The 17,622-nt window shown below is 47.1% G+C and overlaps 1 protein-coding gene across 1 annotated transcript in view; it reads right to left on the bottom strand.

Moving 5' to 3' along the window:
- Positions 1–4,311: 4,311 nt before the first annotated feature.
- DNAH3 (dynein axonemal heavy chain 3) overlaps positions 4,312–17,622 on the bottom strand; it is a 660,573-nt gene continuing 647,262 nt past the window's right edge. The window contains exon 61 of the mRNA XM_078665068.1: positions 4,312–4,819. Coding sequence (XP_078521194.1) covers positions 4,466–4,819 — 354 coding nt within the window. The 3' untranslated portion in view covers positions 4,312–4,465. The remainder of the gene's footprint in view (positions 4,820–17,622) is intronic.

Below are 17,622 nucleotides of genomic sequence, written 5' to 3'. Positions count from 1 at the left end.
AAAACGGAACGTAAAGGGGCCTTGGGGATTGGATTCATGACAGTTTCCCTAGGTGCCAGTTAAGGTAGGGCTCAAAATTCACAGCTACCCACATTCGGAAAATGGATGCGTTCATATTGTGTTTTGGCCTGTTTCCTGTCATGGGGACTAGACCTACCCACCCAAGTAAGGTACTATTTTTATCAAAAGACATGTGAGAGCATAGAATAGTGCAGCATTCTTTATTTTCGATTGGATTTCACTGCATTTGTGACTTCTAAATGTACGCCAGTGTGTAAGAAAGAAGACATTTTGAAAAATACCCTCTAAATCATATGCAAGTATGAGTACCCACAAATTCAGAAACGTACAAATAACCACTGCTCCTAAACTCCATATTGTGTACCCATTACAGAAATACATAGATTTCTTTGTTACCGTGTTTTCACTCTACATATTTCACCATATAAATTGGTCTATCCTCAGTACACAACAAAAAAACAATGTATGGTGCAACTCAGTTTTTGACTCTCTGTACGTTGGGTTCTTGGAAAACCTACAAACCATATACATCCCGACAACTAGAATGGTCTAGCGGACATAATGGTATAATGCTTTCATAAATTGGCCATTGTGACAAAAAGTTACAGATGAAAACATCACAAATGGTGGGTTTTTCCTACAATGTTTTCAATATTTCTTTATTTCAACAGTTAGTTTATTTGGGAAACCTTGAGGGATCAACACATATGAGCCCTTGTTAAATTCAAACTTTTATCTACTTTCCAGAAACTATAGTTTTCCTGGATCACTCATGGGGTCACACTGGTTTCCACCACAAACTGGAAGTAGGTTGAGAGCACAAAAATAGGAAAAATGGGCTTCCTCTTTTTAAAATGTTAAATCTGTGATAACAAGTTAGTTTTTGTATTCAGTTCTCTGTGTTCCTGAAAGCTGGGTAGAAGGTGACTTTAGCAGTGCAAAATATTTGTTAATACCAGTGTTGGGAGAAAAAGACACTTTCCCAAAAACTCAAAATGTATCTATAGTTTGCCTATTTTCTTGGTCCCTCCAGGGGAATCTACAACCCTAGAGTACCTATAGAATCCACAGGATGCTGGAAAAAAGGACACAAATTTGTCTTGAATATCTTATGTGAAAAACAAGTTTATGAAGCCCTAAGGTCAAACTACCCCAAATAGCTCAAACAAAGGGCTCAGTATGTGTCGATTCTGGGGAAATCCAGTAGTTGTGGGGTTAATAAACACACAGCCAGGCTTGGAAAGTTTACAAATGAGCACACATGTTAATTTAGACAATACTATTTGTTTACTGTTGGGAAATGGCCCTTTCTGCAGGGTCTTCCCCAATTTTTTGCCTTCCTCCTTTCCTTTTTGCTGAATTAGTTTTTGTTGGCTTTAGGATTCTGTGTACTTTACCACTGCTAACCCGTGCCACAGTGCTTATGGTCTCTCCCAAAAACATTCTTACTGGCATACCCGTAATTGGCATATTTAATTTTCCTTAAGTCCCTGGTAGAGGGCACTAGATATGCCCAAGTCCTGTAAATTAAATATTACTAGTAGGCCTGCAACACTGATTGTGCCAGCCACTTAAGTAGCCCTTTAAACAGGCCTCAGGCCTTCCATTGCAGAGCCTGCACGTGCAGTTTTAAACTGCCCTGTCGACCAGGGAAGTTAACCCTCTTGCCAGACCGAAACCTTCCTTTTAAATACACATAAGTCACTCCTAGGGTAGGCCCTGGACAGCCCAGAGGGCAGGGTGCAATGAATTTAAAAAGCATGGCATGTACTTTTAAGTTTTGCATGCCCTTGTAGTGAAAAACTCTTAAACGCATTTGTCACTACTTCAAGGCCTATATCTCCCTTAGCATTACATTGGGATTACCTTTTTACATTTTATAAGTGTAATTTCCAAATGGGAAGATATGACTGGATCACGTTTGGTGTCTCTGGAATCACAATTTAAAATCCAAACTCATGGTAATGTTGGATTTAAAGTTACAATTCTGAAAATGCCATTTTTTAGAAAGTTTGCATTTTCTTACTTTATGCATTTGATGCCGTCTGCCTGTCTCTGATCCCATGTCTAGGATAGGTGACAGCTGGGCTTTGTGTATTCCCCACAGAAAGCTACACGCAATGAGAGCTTATGTGTGACTTGATGGGTCATCCTATTAAATATAATCGGGTTACCCTGTGTCCCTCAGAACCTGGGTGTGCAGTAATGAGCTATAAATGGTTCTGTTGGGTGAGCGAAATCTCCTCAAGGGGAATTGTAAATTAATGTTTTTCATTAAACATTAAATACTATGAGGGCCTATAAATGATCCTTCAAACATGTGTGAACCTTCTCCTACTCAAAAAAGCAAATCTTTAAAGAAAAATGATTTCTGAAAATCACTGACACAACACAACCATTTACTTGTTTTAAATCCTGGCAGGGTGGGAGGGAGTGATTGTGTGTGTGTGTGTGACCTTGTGTGGGGTTGTGTGTGTGTGTGTGGTTGTGTGTGTGTGGTTGTGTGTGTGGTTGGTTGGTTGTGTGTGTGGTTTTGTTTGTAAATATGCATAGTAGTGAAAACTGCATTAGGATATAATACCCGATTTAATGTCGATGTATGGGGACAGTTTGGGATGCTGATTGTTTATGTTCTTCCTATGAGAACAAGGTATCTCATATCACCTGTCAAATGTGTCATCTGATATCCTTGGTCTCCCCCTGGCTTTCTCCTCTGAATGGAAACAGTTAAGCAAGGAGAAGTGGAGAGCATTGCTCTACACTTCACACTGGAGATACTAGAGTTAACCACTCCATTATCTGTCACGGCATCAAATGTCAAAGTTCTACAGAACTAGGGAAATACTAAAAATAAAGGTGGTTCTCAGTATACAGGTCGACAAATAACAAACAGGTCCTTCAAAGACCTCTCCTGAGGCATGCTGCAAGCCTTACAGGTACATGTAATCCATGTCTTAGTAAAACATGAGAAAATCTAACTAAATATTTTCACATTTCTGTGAGGGGTTGGGAAAGGAAGGAAAATTTGAGAAGAAAACTTAAGAATACCTCTCATACTTCCTGTGTCATGATGACAGCTTCTCTGCTCCCTCACACAACTCGCTTCAGCCCTCCCTTGCGTTTCTGAGTTCCTTGCTATTTTATCAGCAATTTTCCAGCAAACTTCTAACAACAGTGTGGCACTGTAACGCTTCTGGAGATAGGGAACCCTTTCCTGACTAAATAAGCATTTACAAGGCCAAGAGGTCTTGCCTTCTTTACCCATTGGCCTTTAAAGCAAAAATCTTTTTGGTAAAGGAATGATAACTAGGTGAAAATGTAACCAACCTCATTACGCTGGTGTGCCAACTCATGATGACATATAAGCATGCCAATGCAATGATGCTAGCAGCATTTTCTCTTTTTATTAAATAAATGTACTGATCCCAGAAGGCAGGTGCCACTTGGTTCAGTGAATTTAAAAAAATTGTTAGCACAAAAGCACCAGTTAATTTCGGAGCTGCCTAGCAGCAAACTGCATCAGCCAATATCTCTAAAAATATATATGTTTTAAATGTAAAACGTGGTTGGTGCAACGGAGGAGAGAGGGGGAAACAACAAGGGTGTGGGTGGGAAGGGAAAGCATTGGAGAGTGCGCTAGAGGGAGAAATAACGGGAAAGCAGCACAAGGAAGACAGCAACATGGAGGAAGTGGAAAAGCGCACACAAGAGCAAGCAGTAAATGATGGAGAGATCATGGGGGCAGATGTTTAGCCGGAAGAAGCACACAAAAGAGCGAGCTAGTAAAGAAATGCAGCCTCAGAGTACTGACCCAAATAAAAACAGACATCACATCACATTACTGTTTGATCACCTAAAAATTAGCAAAATGGTGTTCAGAATCTTATCCTCTGCTGAAGCAAATGTCGACTCAATGACTCAAAGACCTGGGTGAGAAACGTAGATGGCCCCTAATACCTCACTAGTACACTCTCATGATGGTAAAAGTAGTTTCAGAGGGTGAAGGATTCCCTTTCCGCCAGTAGAGGGCATTGACGCTCTATTAAGTACAACGCAAACGGTATGACAGCTGTGCACGATGGCAGCTGTGCATGTCTCGCGCACGCTTGTACGCGTGATAGTAAGCTGGTCGTCGGGAAAGTAGCATTTTTCAAAGCAGCTACTAAATGTTTCGTCCAGCGCATGCGCTGGATCAGGCCGTAACCTAAAAATCGCATGGATTTTTTTTGTTTGAGATTGATAGAGATTATGTGAGCTCAATGAATATAACATATTTATTAAATTGCAACACCTCAATACTGGTGGCAGATGAATTAAGGTATTTACACTATTCATATTAAAAAAATGTGACATTCATAAAATTGTGCGTAAATAAAGTGGTCTGTTGCATTTGGCAATAATTGGTATTTAATTTACAAAATTACTGTTCTGAACATATATCCATTCAGTCATCCAGCTGGCACAGAGCTGCAACACCTCGGTTAATCCAGTGCTTCTGAGGTTTGTGTGTAGGAAGTTCGATGGAGAGGACAAAGTTAGTTGAATGCCCTGTTGTGGAAAGAGTCCCCCTTCTTGCGCTAGTCTTATAAACTGGGCAAACATAAATGTTGTGGTGCAGAAATGTGGCACTTTTTCCTGGTTTCAGCCAAATGATGGGGATGGGATCATACAGGATTTTTGGAAGAGACTCCCCAATCTCCATGGTTTGCCTGTTCCAACGGGCACCTTCTAGGAACAGTCCCTTGATGTATGCTCCGTCTGCTGGTGCTTCATCTATGTTGTTTTCATGCTTTGTCACCTGCAATGGATAGGCAGATGTGGTTAGTCTATGGTGCTCATGAAAACAGCTTGTTATATACCTGAACTACAGTTGCTCACCCCCTTCCAATGGGCTTCACACTCACTCTGCTATCTCAGCTTGAACCTAACTCCTTCTTTGTCAACATGGGCCCAGGTTAACTGGATGGAGAGTAGGAAAGCAGTATTAGAAGACTTATGTACCTGGAAGCCGCTCTCATTCTCTTTTATTGGCCACCTTAATACAGTCAAATATCTAATCTGATGAAAATCCTGCATTAATTCCAAACGCTACCAACCCCCATACCACAAGCTGCTATACTGCACCTCCAACGTGATATTACCGCCTTTATCAGGGGTGGGAAGTGCCGAGATTCCAAACTCCTCATTCTACCTGCAGCCTGGGGGAGCCTGGCGTGCCACAACCTCTTGGAGTACTATTGGGCGTCATACCTGTGTTCTATCTCGGAATGGATTGTTCGCGAAAGCGAAAAGCACTGGTTCCACATGGACCAAGCGGTGGCCTGCAGACCGCTTTGGGACTTGGCTTGGCTCTTGAGGCATGCCCGACCTCGTAGCGCCCGTATAGCCATTCCCACGAAAATGGTCCTGGACATCTGGGACAAGACCACAATACAGAGGGGTCTCACCTCTTTTCCTTCTCCCAACACACCTTTGGCATGCAACCTTGATTCCCCCCTGCTCTGCAACCGCAATCTTTCGCAGCATGGAGAGAGGGTGAATGCTGCACGTTCCAGGACCTCTTTGAGGGAGATGCGTTCAAAACCTTTGACCAATGCAAACAAAGCTTTCATTTACCGGACGAGTATAGATTGCAATATTATCAACTCCGACACTGGCTGCTCGCACCACTGAATACACAAGGTGCATCTTGGCCACTTACCTCTTTGTGTCACTGGTACGCTCTTTTGATGGCACGAGTGCCTTGACCTCTCACACATACCAGGCGCTGCAACATTCCATCTGACCCAACTTCACTCATACCAAACACAATGGCATGTGGACACTTCAGAGGAGATCTCTCGAAAACAATGGGGGCAGCTCTGGCGCAACATTTCCTAAATATACAGAAGCATATCCCAGCATGAAACTTTTTACAAACTAATGACAAGATGGGTCCTACACATCGCTGCATTTGCAAAAGATGTTCCCCGCCTCCTCCCCTTCCTGTTGGCGCTGCCAATCTGTGACTGGTGATTTCATCCATATCTGGTGGTCCTGCCCGCTACGGACCCTATATTGGAAGGAAGTTCTGAGCCATGTCAAAGACACTATTGATTTTCCAGTACCAAACACACACACTGTGGTCATATTGGGCATACGGCCCCCAATACTTATTACTATGACCCACTCCGATTGGCACCTTATCTCACATATGCTTGGTGCAGCCAAACAATTACTTGCCCTCCACTGGAAGAAATCGTTTGCACCATCTATCGCTCTATGGTTTACCCGCCTCTGGCACGTCATGGGGATGGAACTTCTATCACGTCGACTGACTCTCACGGAACCCAAATTCACGCGCGTCTGGCAGCCACTGATTGACCACCTCATCAAACTGGAATACGCCTGCTTCACCCCTCCACAGCTCCGGGCCCTCCAACTGTTCGAGTACTTTTCCCTAGTTTGTGGAGCTGAAACTTCTCAAGGAAACGCCCAGCCTGACAATACAGAAGCCTGATACCCACCCCCTAACTCCCCATAAGAAGCCTTGACAGGCCCAACCTGAGATAGCCCACCCCCTCCTTATCTCCCCCTTCTCAGTTCCTTCCCCCCCTCCTTATCTCCCCCTTCTCAGTTCCTTCCCCTTCTCCCTTTCTGTTCTTTCTGATTTGCTCTTTCTTGCCACTGCTATTGCCCCTCTGGAAGAATACAGCTCTGCTCCTAGTCATTGTACAGGTGGAAATGTATGCACAACGCTAACTGTTTCTACTATACCCATATCGTATTTAGTACACGATTTACATCACTGAAACGCCTGTCATATGTTTTACACTGTAGTACAAGGTTTAAATCCTTTAATAAAAAGATTTGCAAAGAAAACAGCTGGTTCACCTCTATCCAATCGAGTATGATGGATTTGAAAAGAATTATCTCTGCTTCACACACTATTAATACACTCTTTGTGATTTCAGTATTCTGCAGAAGGTAAAGAAGGGGCACACTCAAAAACTCTAGTGGCCGATTTACTAACACTTTGCATAAGGTTTGCACAACAAAAGTGACATTTTAGGATTTACTTTCCCCAGCAAATCCTGTTTCGTGTTGCAAAGTAGCCTTTGCATCAAAGGGTCATTCCATGCATTGGTCTATGCTAACACCCTTTGATTATAATGCAAAGCCATATATACCACATATACTAAATAAAGGTAGATACGACTTTATTCTAAAAAAAATAATGCCCGTTCGAGGCAGGCTTTAAGTTTAATAGAAGATTGCTTTTCTCAAAACCTTTCCAACTTTGCATGAGAGCTGCATTATACAGCACACATGCAGAGATGGAAAAGTGTTAAGCTATATCCAAACATAGTATCTTGTACTGGAAGGCTAACTTCCAATACAAAACTATGTTTAAAATCACACAAACACATCCATGCACTAAGGAGAAAGGATGTGTGCATTGGCATTGGTATAAGGCAGCCAAAAGTGCACCAGTGCAGGGGAAGAGAGAAACAGTGCCATATCTTAGTAGATATCTGCTCAAACCCCTTAAAGCAACACAGTGCAGCAACCTTTGTTGCTGAGCGGCATTGTTTGAAAATGTAGGATATCTACCCATTTGGTTAGTTTTCTGTCATCGCTCTGCAGATACCTGAGACGAATCTATGTCATGACAACGCGGGCTTTACACCGCGTTACCATTACAACGCATCCATCACAACGCAAGTCATTACAACAACTTGCGCTGTAGGCGCTGGATTTAGGAATAGTATGATTTACTATTCCAACTCCAGCCTACGTAACAGTAGGGAAGGTGTTGGAATAGTAAATCATACTATTCCTTAGTATATAGCGCCATCCAGCGCAAGTCGTTGTAACGACTTGCGTTGTGATAGCTGCGTCATAATGGTAGCGCGGTGTAAAGCCCGCGTTGTAATGGCTGTCTCCCACCTGAGACACAGAGCAGGGCTTCTTGACTCCTCTCATTTTGACATGTCTGGTTCTTGAAGCGTTGAGTGAACCTGTGGGTGGATGCCCTGTTACAAGACATTTAAAGCCTTTAGGGACTTCTAAATATTTCCCATGCCACATGGCTATCAATCAATCAATCAATCAGGTCATTTATAGAGCGCACTACTCACCCGTAGGGTCTCAAGGCGCTGGGTAGGGGGGGGGTGCCGTTACTGCTCGAACAGCCAGGTCTTGAGCTTCTTCCTGAAGGAGAGATGGTCTTGGGTCAGGCGCAGGTCGGTCGGGAGTGAGTTCCAGGTCTTGGCGGCCAGGTAGGAGAAGGACCTTCCTCCTGTTGTCGCTCTTCGGATGCGGGGGACGGCGGCGAGGGCGTGGTTGGTTGATCTGAGGAGGCGCTTGGGAGTGTAGAAGTTGATCCGGTTGTTGAGGTAGCTCGGGCCTTGGTCGTGAAGGGCTTTGTGCGCGTGGGTGAGGAGACGGAAGGTGATTCTCTTGTTGACCGGGAGCCAGTGCAGATCTCTCAGGTGTCCGGAGATGTGGCTGCGTCGGGGGATGTCGAGGATGAGTCTGGCCAAGGCGTTCTGGATCCGCTGGAGTCTCTTCTGGAGCTTGGCGGTGGTTCCGGCGTAGAGGGCGTTGCCGTAGTCCAGTCGGCTGGTGACGAGGGCCTGGGTGACTGTCTGCCTCGTCTCGGTGGGGATCCACCGGAAGATCTTACGTAGCATGCGCAGGATGTTGAAGCAAGACGAGGAGACGGCGTTTACTTGTCTGGTCATGGAGAGGGAGGAGTCCAGGATGAAGCCCAGGTTGCGTGCGTGGTCCGTCGGTTTGGGTGCGGTGCCCAGGGCGGGGGGCCACCAGGAGTCGTCCCAGGCGGATGGCGAGGAGCCCAGGATGAGGACCTCCGTCTTGTCCGAGTTCAGTTTCAGGCGGCTGGTCGTTGGTCAGGGAGAGGATCAGCTGGGTGTCGTCAGCGTAGGAGATTATGTTGAGGTTGTGTTGGCGTGCGATGGCCGCGAGGTGGCTCATGTAGACGTTGAAGAGGGTGGGGCTCAGTGAGGATCCTTGAGGGACGCCGCAGATGACTTTGGTGGCCTCTGACTTGTACGGTGGTAGGCGGACTCTCTGTGTTCTTCCGTCGAGGAAGGAGGTGATCCATTCCAGTGCCTTGTCCCGGATTCCGATGTTGCCGAGGCGCTGTACTAGGGTGCGGTGGCAGACAGTGTCGAAAGCCGCGGAGAGGTCCAGGAGGATGAGGGCCGCTGTTTCTCCGTTGTCCATCAGGGTTCGAAGGTCATCGGTGGCAGCGATGAGGGCGGTCTCGGTGCTGTGGTTCGCTCGGAAGCCTGACTGTGAGGGGTCGAGGGAGCCATTCGTCTCGAGGAAGGCGGCCAGCTGTTTGTTGACGGTCTTCTCGATGACTTTGGCCGGGAACGGGAGGAGCGAGATGGGACGGTAGTTCTTGAGGTCGGTGGGGTCTGCTGTGGGTTTCTTGAGAAGAGCGCTGAGTTCGGCGTGCTTCCATCTCTCAGGGAAGGTGGCGGTGTCGAAGGAGGTGTTGATGATGTCCCGCAGGTGGGGTGCGATGACAGCGTCGGCCTTGTTGAAGACGTGGTGAGGGCAGGGGTCAGTCGGAGATCCGGAATGGATGGAGTTCATTGTGCGGATGGTGTCTTCGGTGCTGATCGGAGTCCAGGTGCGGAGGGTGGTGGTGGGTGGCGTTGTTGCGGTTGTGGCTTGCGTTGGTTGGTTGTTGAAGCTGTTGTGTATGTCCGTGATCTTGTTGTGGAAGTAGGACGCGAGGGAGTTGCAGAGGTCTTGCGACGGGGTGATGTCATTGTTTCCGGCGTTGGGGTTGGAGAGCTCTTTCACGATGTTGAAGAGTTCCTTGCAGTTGTGTGCGTTGTTGTCCAGTCGATCCTTGTATGTATTTTTCTTGGTGGCGCGGATCAGTTGGTGGTGTTTCCGGGTGGCGAGCTTGAGGGTGGTCATGTTGTCCGTAGTTGGTTCCCTTCTCCAGGCTTTCTCGAGGGCTCGACAGTTCTTCTTGGAGCTCTTGAGTTCGTCGGTGAACCATGGTGTTTTTCTGCTGCAGGGTCTGCTGGGTGGGGTTCTCAGAGGGGCGAGTTCGTCCGCGCAGTTGTTGATCCACTTCGTGAGGTTGTCGGCGGCCTGGCTGGGGTTCGCTGAGCTGGCGGGAGGGTGCTGGCTCAGGGAAGCGGTGAGCTGGTCGGCTGTGATCTTGTTCCAGCTTCTTCGGGCAACCTGTTGCTGGTGATGGTGGATCGTCGTTCTTCTGAAGGTGAAGTGGACGCAGCTGTGGTCCGTCCAGTGGAGTCCTGTTGCGTGGCTGAAGGTGACGTCTTTGCTGGATGAGAAGACGGCGTCGAGTGTGTGTCCGGCGAGGTGGGTGGGGGTGGACACCAGCTGCTTGAGTCCGAGGTTGGCGAGGTTGTCGAGCAGGCTGATGGTGTTGCGGTCGCTGTTGTTCTCCAGGTGGAAGTTGAGGTCCCCCAGGAGGATGTAGTCGGCGGAGGGGAGGGCATGCGGGCTGACGAAGTCGGCGATGTCCTCGCTGAATCGTGTGCGTGGCCCCGGGGGTCAGTAGATCAGGGTGCCTCTGAGGGTGGTGTTCGGGTTGGTGTGGATCTGGAAGTGCAGGTGTTCAGCGGTGGTTAGGGTGTCGTCGGTGTTGGTCGTGATGCGGATGGTGTCTCTGTGGATGATGGCGATGCCTCCTCCCGTCTGGTTGGCGGTGCGGTCCCTCCGGGTGATCTTGTAGCCCTCTGGGATGGCGATGGCGATGTCTGGGGCTGAGGAGGCGTTCATCCAGGTCTCGGTGAGGAAGGCAACGTCAGGGGCGGTGGTGTCGAGGAGGTTCCAGAGTTCTACGGCGTGTCTGTGGACGGAGCGGGTGTTGAGCAGGATGCACTTGAGGTGGTTGCTGCTGGTGTTCGGCTTGGCGGGTGCAGGGAAGGTCCGGATGCAGGTGAACTTGCAGGCGTGGCAGCTGAAGGGTCCGTGGGTGTGCTTCGGGGCGGCTCGATGACATCCTGGGATGCGGCCGGTGTTGAGTGCGATGAGATCGGCGGCGTTGTAGGTTCGACGGGTCGGCTTCCGTCGGTGGGGGCCAGGGGTCCTGGCGCTGGTAGCGATCCGGTCGCGGACGGGCGCAGACGGGCTTACCTTTGGCGCGCCTTCGGCGCACAATCGGCGCGCCCGCTGCGCGTCAACGCTGCGCGTTCGCACGGTCGCCATTTAAGGCGAAGTGCGCGGGTGGGCGGAGCAGCTGGGAGGCGGGAGCGGGGAGGGAACAGAAGGAAAAAAGGGGCGGGGTCGGCGGTGGTGGCGGGAAGCGGGGGGCGGCGAGGGAGGCGGGAAACAGGACGGAGGACGGCCAGAGACTAAAAAACAAGCACAAATTACAGTCAGAAACGCTTAACACGGGCTAAAACAAATAAAGATAAAAACAAGCACAAATTACAGTAAAAAACGCTTGACACGGGCAGAGACTAAGAAAAATAAAACAAGCACAAATGGGAGGCAAAACAGAGCAGAGCGACCGACAGCAGGGTCAGCCGGCAGCGAGGCAGGCAGCGAGGCAGAGGGCACAGCAGAGGGGCACACGCAGCAGCTGGTGGCCGTGCGGCGCGGGGGTGTCCCACAAGTGCTCCCTTTGGGAAACCAAATTATTATTTACTTATTTATGTGTTTTGTTGAGTGCTGGCTTTTGAGGGAGCTAAGGGTAGGCAAGTATGTCTTTCCTCAGAGGAGGCTGTACATCGCCTTGTGGCGGTGGGTTCCTGCCATGTTAGCTACTCTGTTCATGAAACTCTTCTATGGTCTTTGGGCCCTGCACCCTTGTAAAGTCCCATATGCTTTGTGGAGATATTGGAAAGCCTTGAAAAGGCAGATTTTCATTTTTTGTGGCGCATGGACAAATTGGGGAAGAGTCTGAGTTCTGGACACAGTGGGGCATATTTACTAGAAACTGGTGGAGCGTGGTGTTTTGCCATAATTGGTAATAACGCGGTCCATCAGTTTCAAAACACAGGGATGCGCTGTATTTACAAGAATGCGGCACACCCCTGCATTTCCCCTAGCGCTGGCACTAAAGAAGCTGCCTAATGCCAGCGCAGACACCCTTGCGCCATATTGCAAGGGTGCCTGCGCTGCAGGGGTGATTGTTTAAGTGCAGGAAGGGACACCTTCCTGCAAATCAACAATTTTTACAGGAGATTTGCAGCACATATGGAAAGAGCAAAATAGTAGGAGAAATGAAACATTTCTCCTCATATCGTCTGCTTAAGACCAGGTATTCCCTGACAATATTTTTGGTGCTGCCCTATACCTTGTAAATATGGGGTAAATATGGGGCAGCGTCAAAAAGCAATGTCTACTGCAGCGGAACGCCCACTGCAACACCCACTGCACCCCCCTTTCACGCTAAGTGCTGTGTGAATGGGGGCATTATTTACAAGGCAGCGTTAAGCCACATTAAGTGGCTTAACGCCACCTTGTAAATAAGGTGAAGTATTTAACACCACCAGAACGTCGGAAAAAGTGACAATCTGGTGGCGTTAACTTCTTGTACATGTGCCCCAGCGGTTTTTATGAGATCAGCCCTCTATTTGCTGTTCAGAGGTGGAAATAACACAGCAGAAGCATAGGGATGAGAGTAGAAGAGCACTGCCAGTGATGCAATGGTGTTTATTTGAGAGCTTGGATGGTTTCAGAAAGAATAAAGGTTTTGGACCTTGAAGCTGAGGCAGGAGAGAGGATGGGGACTTCACATTTTTCTCAATGAAATAACTATTTCCATAATAAAGGGCCTTAGACTAGTATCTGGCCTGACTCCCACATTTCAGGAAGGTACACAAGCTGGCCATTGGACATACGCTGTTCTGAAAGTTTTGTCCAAGAAGGAGATGATTCATATTGTGAGTGTTCAGAGGGAATGAGGAGGGCTCGCTAGTTACCTTAGCTTGGGCACACAAGGCTGCCAGAAGTGAAGTAAAATGAGTGACTTAAAGAGAAACTGCAATAGTGTACATTAATTGAGCTCAATTTGTAACTTTAGATAATAGTAAGATGTGTTGCCACACTCAGTGCTTATGTATTCTACTTTTATTAGAAACTCTCCAGAGCAATTTTGTAAATAGGCGCTGATTCATCAAGACTTTGTGCAGTGCAAAGTGGTGAAAAGTGAAGCAAATAAGCAACATGTTTTGATAAACTATTTACTTTCTGGAGCAACCCTTTTTTGCAATAGAAAGTAGCATTAAAGTAGTGAAAATAATGCTTTGCGCTACCTTGCATCAAGTGGACTGTGAGAAAGCACCTCTTTTTGTGTGGTCCCCCATTTTTTGTGGACTGATACTGCTGGTTTATAGACTCTGTGCACTGGGACACAGCTAACTAGGCCACAGAGTCTAAACATGGGGAACATAGAAATTTTAAGTTAACATGTCCTGACAGTGGCTAGCACCCAAAAGCTGTTTTCACTGTAGCAAACACTGGGAAGCAATATTAAATATTAATTCTGCTATCCCAGACTACAGACCAGCTAGAAAAATGAATACACCACTATTCCTAATACCTATTAAAAGCCCAAATTTATGGTTAATTCAGAGTTTTGATAAATATTAAGGAAAAGAGACTTTGGAAAAGTTACCTTTTCCCTCCCTGTAGCTCCAGGAGGATAATTTGCATTAGCTCTCCAACTGTCAAATAGCTAGTGAATAGCCCTGCTAAGGTGCGAAAACTGCTGCCAGAACAGAGACAATGGGCTTTACGTGGAGAGGTGTTTTTGTTCCCTCGGCAGGAACTTAGTTTACTCCCCTGCTACATGTAGATGTAAGATGATACTTGAACAGGCCCATTTCCTTTGTCCTCTCGGACAGGCAGGCACCAAACCAAGTGGTATTAAAACTGCCACCAGAAATGGTTTGGAATAACCACAGAGAAGAGTATGAGCATTATCCCGACTGCATCTCTGCGCAAGAGGAGAAGGGTTTCTCTAGCTTGGACTTAGTAAGTGAGGGGCATTCTGTGATTGTTTGCAGTGGGGCATATATACCGAAACTAATGTAAAAGTGAGTGGGGCTACCCCTGGAAACTTTTACCCTATTGGTTAGGGAGGGGCCAGGAGTCACTGCCGCCTACAACTGTCTATTGGAATAATCCTTGTTGGGATCAATGGAAAAACTGTCGTTTTGGGGTGCAACCAATACAGCCTCTCCTCCTCTTTCAAGGAGAGAGAGATAGCAAAGAAAGCTGGTAGAGTCTGGGTTGCAAAACTTGCACCAAAGACCACAGAGTAGATGATCAATGTTTTGTGAGTTTTTCTGCAGCAACGAAAGGGAAGGCAGTGCAGAAGAGCACCTCTGCAAAGTTGATAGTCTTTAGCATAGGACCTGCTATACACTGGCCATGAGGCAGCTGCCTGAAGGTTTGACAACCCATTCCACAAGAGCTATAGCTGCTACCACTTCATTGCTGTGAGAAGTGCCTGGCCTTCACATCTGCCAGACTATGACATAGGCATCAATGCATATGTTCACAAAGCACTACTTCGTTGACAACCAGGTCCGACAAGATCAATACTTCACCTACTTAGTTCTGCAAGATATTTTGGTGCATGCCCACTCAACAGACCCTTTGCCTTGGAAAGGTACTGCTTAGCATATATTATAAGGTAAGGAATCTTTGTTTAGGAGTATCCCCCAAATGAACAAGCTACTTATCTCCGGTAATGCTGCACCTCCTGAGGCTTGAGCCGGCAGATTGCTGGCTGCTCGTGGCTGAATGTCATTGAAGCTAAATAATCGCTGCTATTTCATTTTATGTTAGTTGGTTTTAACTAAAGGTCTGAATTTGAATCTGATGTGTTGAATTTTATTAACAATTATATTTACGGTGAAGCGGTGGCCTTAGCCCGTCAGTTGGTTCACGGCACTTTAACATCTCCAATATTAGCGGACTGCTCGTGTTTGCGGGGCCGCCATCTTGGGGAGAATCACGGTCAGCGGTCTAGTCTGTTGACCCTGACTATATATTTCCACACATGGCGTGAGCGTGTAGCGGACACGTGCAGCGGGCGTGCCGAAGGAGCGCCTAAGGCATAACCTGTCTGTGCCCATCCGCGCTCGGCCCGCACTTAGCGCCACCACCCCTGCTCGAACGACTGTAGGTAAGACTCCTTTTCTAAAATACTCTAGAGAGCGGTTTCTGTTGCTGAATAGCTGCGAAAGAAAACCTGGATGTTTATTTCTCACTTTTGTCATAGAGCCTGCATTAAATGTGGGATCCTGCCATTATTGTAAAACAACTCTGCCAGAGTTAGTGCAATCAAACCACCTCAGTGAAAAATCAGATAGGACATCAAAAAGCAAGGAGGCAGAAGTGGTGCTAAAATGCCTATTGCTGAATGCACGCTCCATGGTGAAGCACAGTGTTGAGTGTGCAACACTAATAGAGGAAGGGAACATTAAACTAGCATTTATCACAGAAACTTGTACAGACGAGGCGTCTGGTCGAGATTTAGTGAAGGTGACTCCCCCTGGCTTCATTTCCCATACTGTTAACAGGCCCTTCAGGAAAGGAGGGGGACTGGCAGTAATTTACCAGAGCTCAATTAAAGCGGTTTGTGAAATAGCCTCCAATACTACATATGAAGCACTGTCCTTTTCTCTCAGTCTCTCCCACCATCATACATTCAAGGGTATCCTAGTATATAGACCACCAGGTCCTAGGAGCCCTTTTGTATCCTTGATGGACGACTTATTTGAGGAGGGCTTGAGTACAGACTCCTATACTATACTGGGCGATTTTAATTTTCATTTAGAGGCAGACTCTGATCCAGATACTGCGAACCTTTTAGATCTGATGAGTAGCGCTGAGTTAAGACAACAAGTAAGTGGGCCCACTCATATGGCAGGGCACACGTTAGATGGGATTTTTTTAAATCACCCAAATCTCTCAGTCACTGGTTTGTTGCCCCTAGTGTGGTGGGATCATTCAGCTGTCTTATTTGAGCTGGCGGTCCAAGAACATCAGGGATCGGACCACCTCCCTAAGAAACATAAGGAAATTAGAGCTTGAAATAAAGTGGGAGGGAAAGATCTAACAGAGCTTTTGCTGTCAACTTTTGGTCATTTGCCTCTAGATGTGGAGGAAGCCTCTTCCGCATACACGGCCTGGGTAGAGGATGCCTGTTATACATTAGCCCCCAAGAAAGTACTAATTCCTAAAAGGGCACAACCCACAGCCCCGTGGTCCTCTCAGGTACTTAAGGCACAAAAACTGAAATGCAAACAGTCGGAACGGTCCTGGAGGAAGGAGTACAGACCAGCTGAGAGAATAATGTACAAACAAGGCCTCTTACGTTATAAATAGTTACTGTTTAAGACTAAGCAAGAGTTCTTTGCTGGATAAATTAATTTAGCCCTTAACTCACCAAAGGAGCTTTTTAAAGTAGTAACTAGGTTGGCACATCCACAACCAGCAATTATTCAAACAAGCCAGGAACTATGCGAAGACATCGCAAAGTTCTTCCTGGCAAAGGTGGAAACTATCTATAGCACCTTTAAGGGTCCAATTGACAGCAGGACAGGAGTCCCAACACAGGGCCACACAATGGGGCCAGACTCACTGCCCACCATGGATAAATTTGCACCAATATCTCCCACAGAAACACTCAAGCTTCTTTTGTCAGCCAAATCAGGCTCACCCTATGACCCCTGCCCAGTGGTAGTGGCAAAATTGGCTTCAGAAACTATTGCCATGGCACTCACTTCCTTATTCAATGCTATGTCTGCAGACGGGCACTTCCCTAAAGTGTGGAAAGTAGCATCAGTTATGCCACTTTTGAAAAAGCCGAGTTGGGACACGAAAGATCCAAACAGCTTTCGCCCCCTTTCACGCCTCCCACTTCCCTCTAAAATGATTGAAACATATGAATATTCAACTGAGCACTCTTCTACGTGAGGCCAAGGTTTTGGACCCCACTCAATATGGGTTCAGGGAAGGGCACAGCATGGAAACTGCCCTTCTTACATCCATGGAAGAGATCAGGAGAGCGCTGGATCAGGGAGGAAAGGCCGCACTGATCAAGCTTGACCTCTTCGCAGTCCATCATGGAGTACTGATGGACTGTTTGTTGGCCTGCGGAGTGCAGGATAAAGCATGGACTCTCCTCAAATCCTTCCTCTCTGACAGACTACAGATAGTCTCATTAGGCAAGTTTTTCTCTAAATCTGTCTCACTCCCATGTGGGGTTCCACAAGGTTCATCATTAAGCCCTACGCTTTTTAATATTTATGCGTGCGTCCTCTCTGGTCCCTCTGATTGAGTCATTCAGCTTTTGTCTTACCTCATACGCCGACGATACTCAAATTGTGGTGTCCCTTCGAGCAGGGCAGGAGAAGGCAACTGGACAGAGGCTCCAGGAATGTATGGAGGCAGTAGGAAGCTGGATGACCCAAAACTGTTTAAAGCTAAACTCTAGCAAAACAGAGGTCATCCTGTTCGGGAACAATGCTAATTTCTGGACCCCCAGTTGGTGGCCAAATTCGATGGGGACTCTGTCGATACCCTCCCGGAAAGTGAAAATCCTGGGAGTGGTAATAGATGACCGCCTTGACATAGGCT

The sequence above is a fragment of the Lissotriton helveticus genome, chromosome 10 (assembly GCF_964261635.1).
Source record: "Lissotriton helveticus chromosome 10, aLisHel1.1, whole genome shotgun sequence".
NCBI lineage: Eukaryota > Metazoa > Chordata > Amphibia > Caudata > Salamandridae > Lissotriton > Lissotriton helveticus.
Note: the sequence above shows the minus strand (reverse complement) of the source record. Positions and strands in the feature narration are given on the sequence as shown.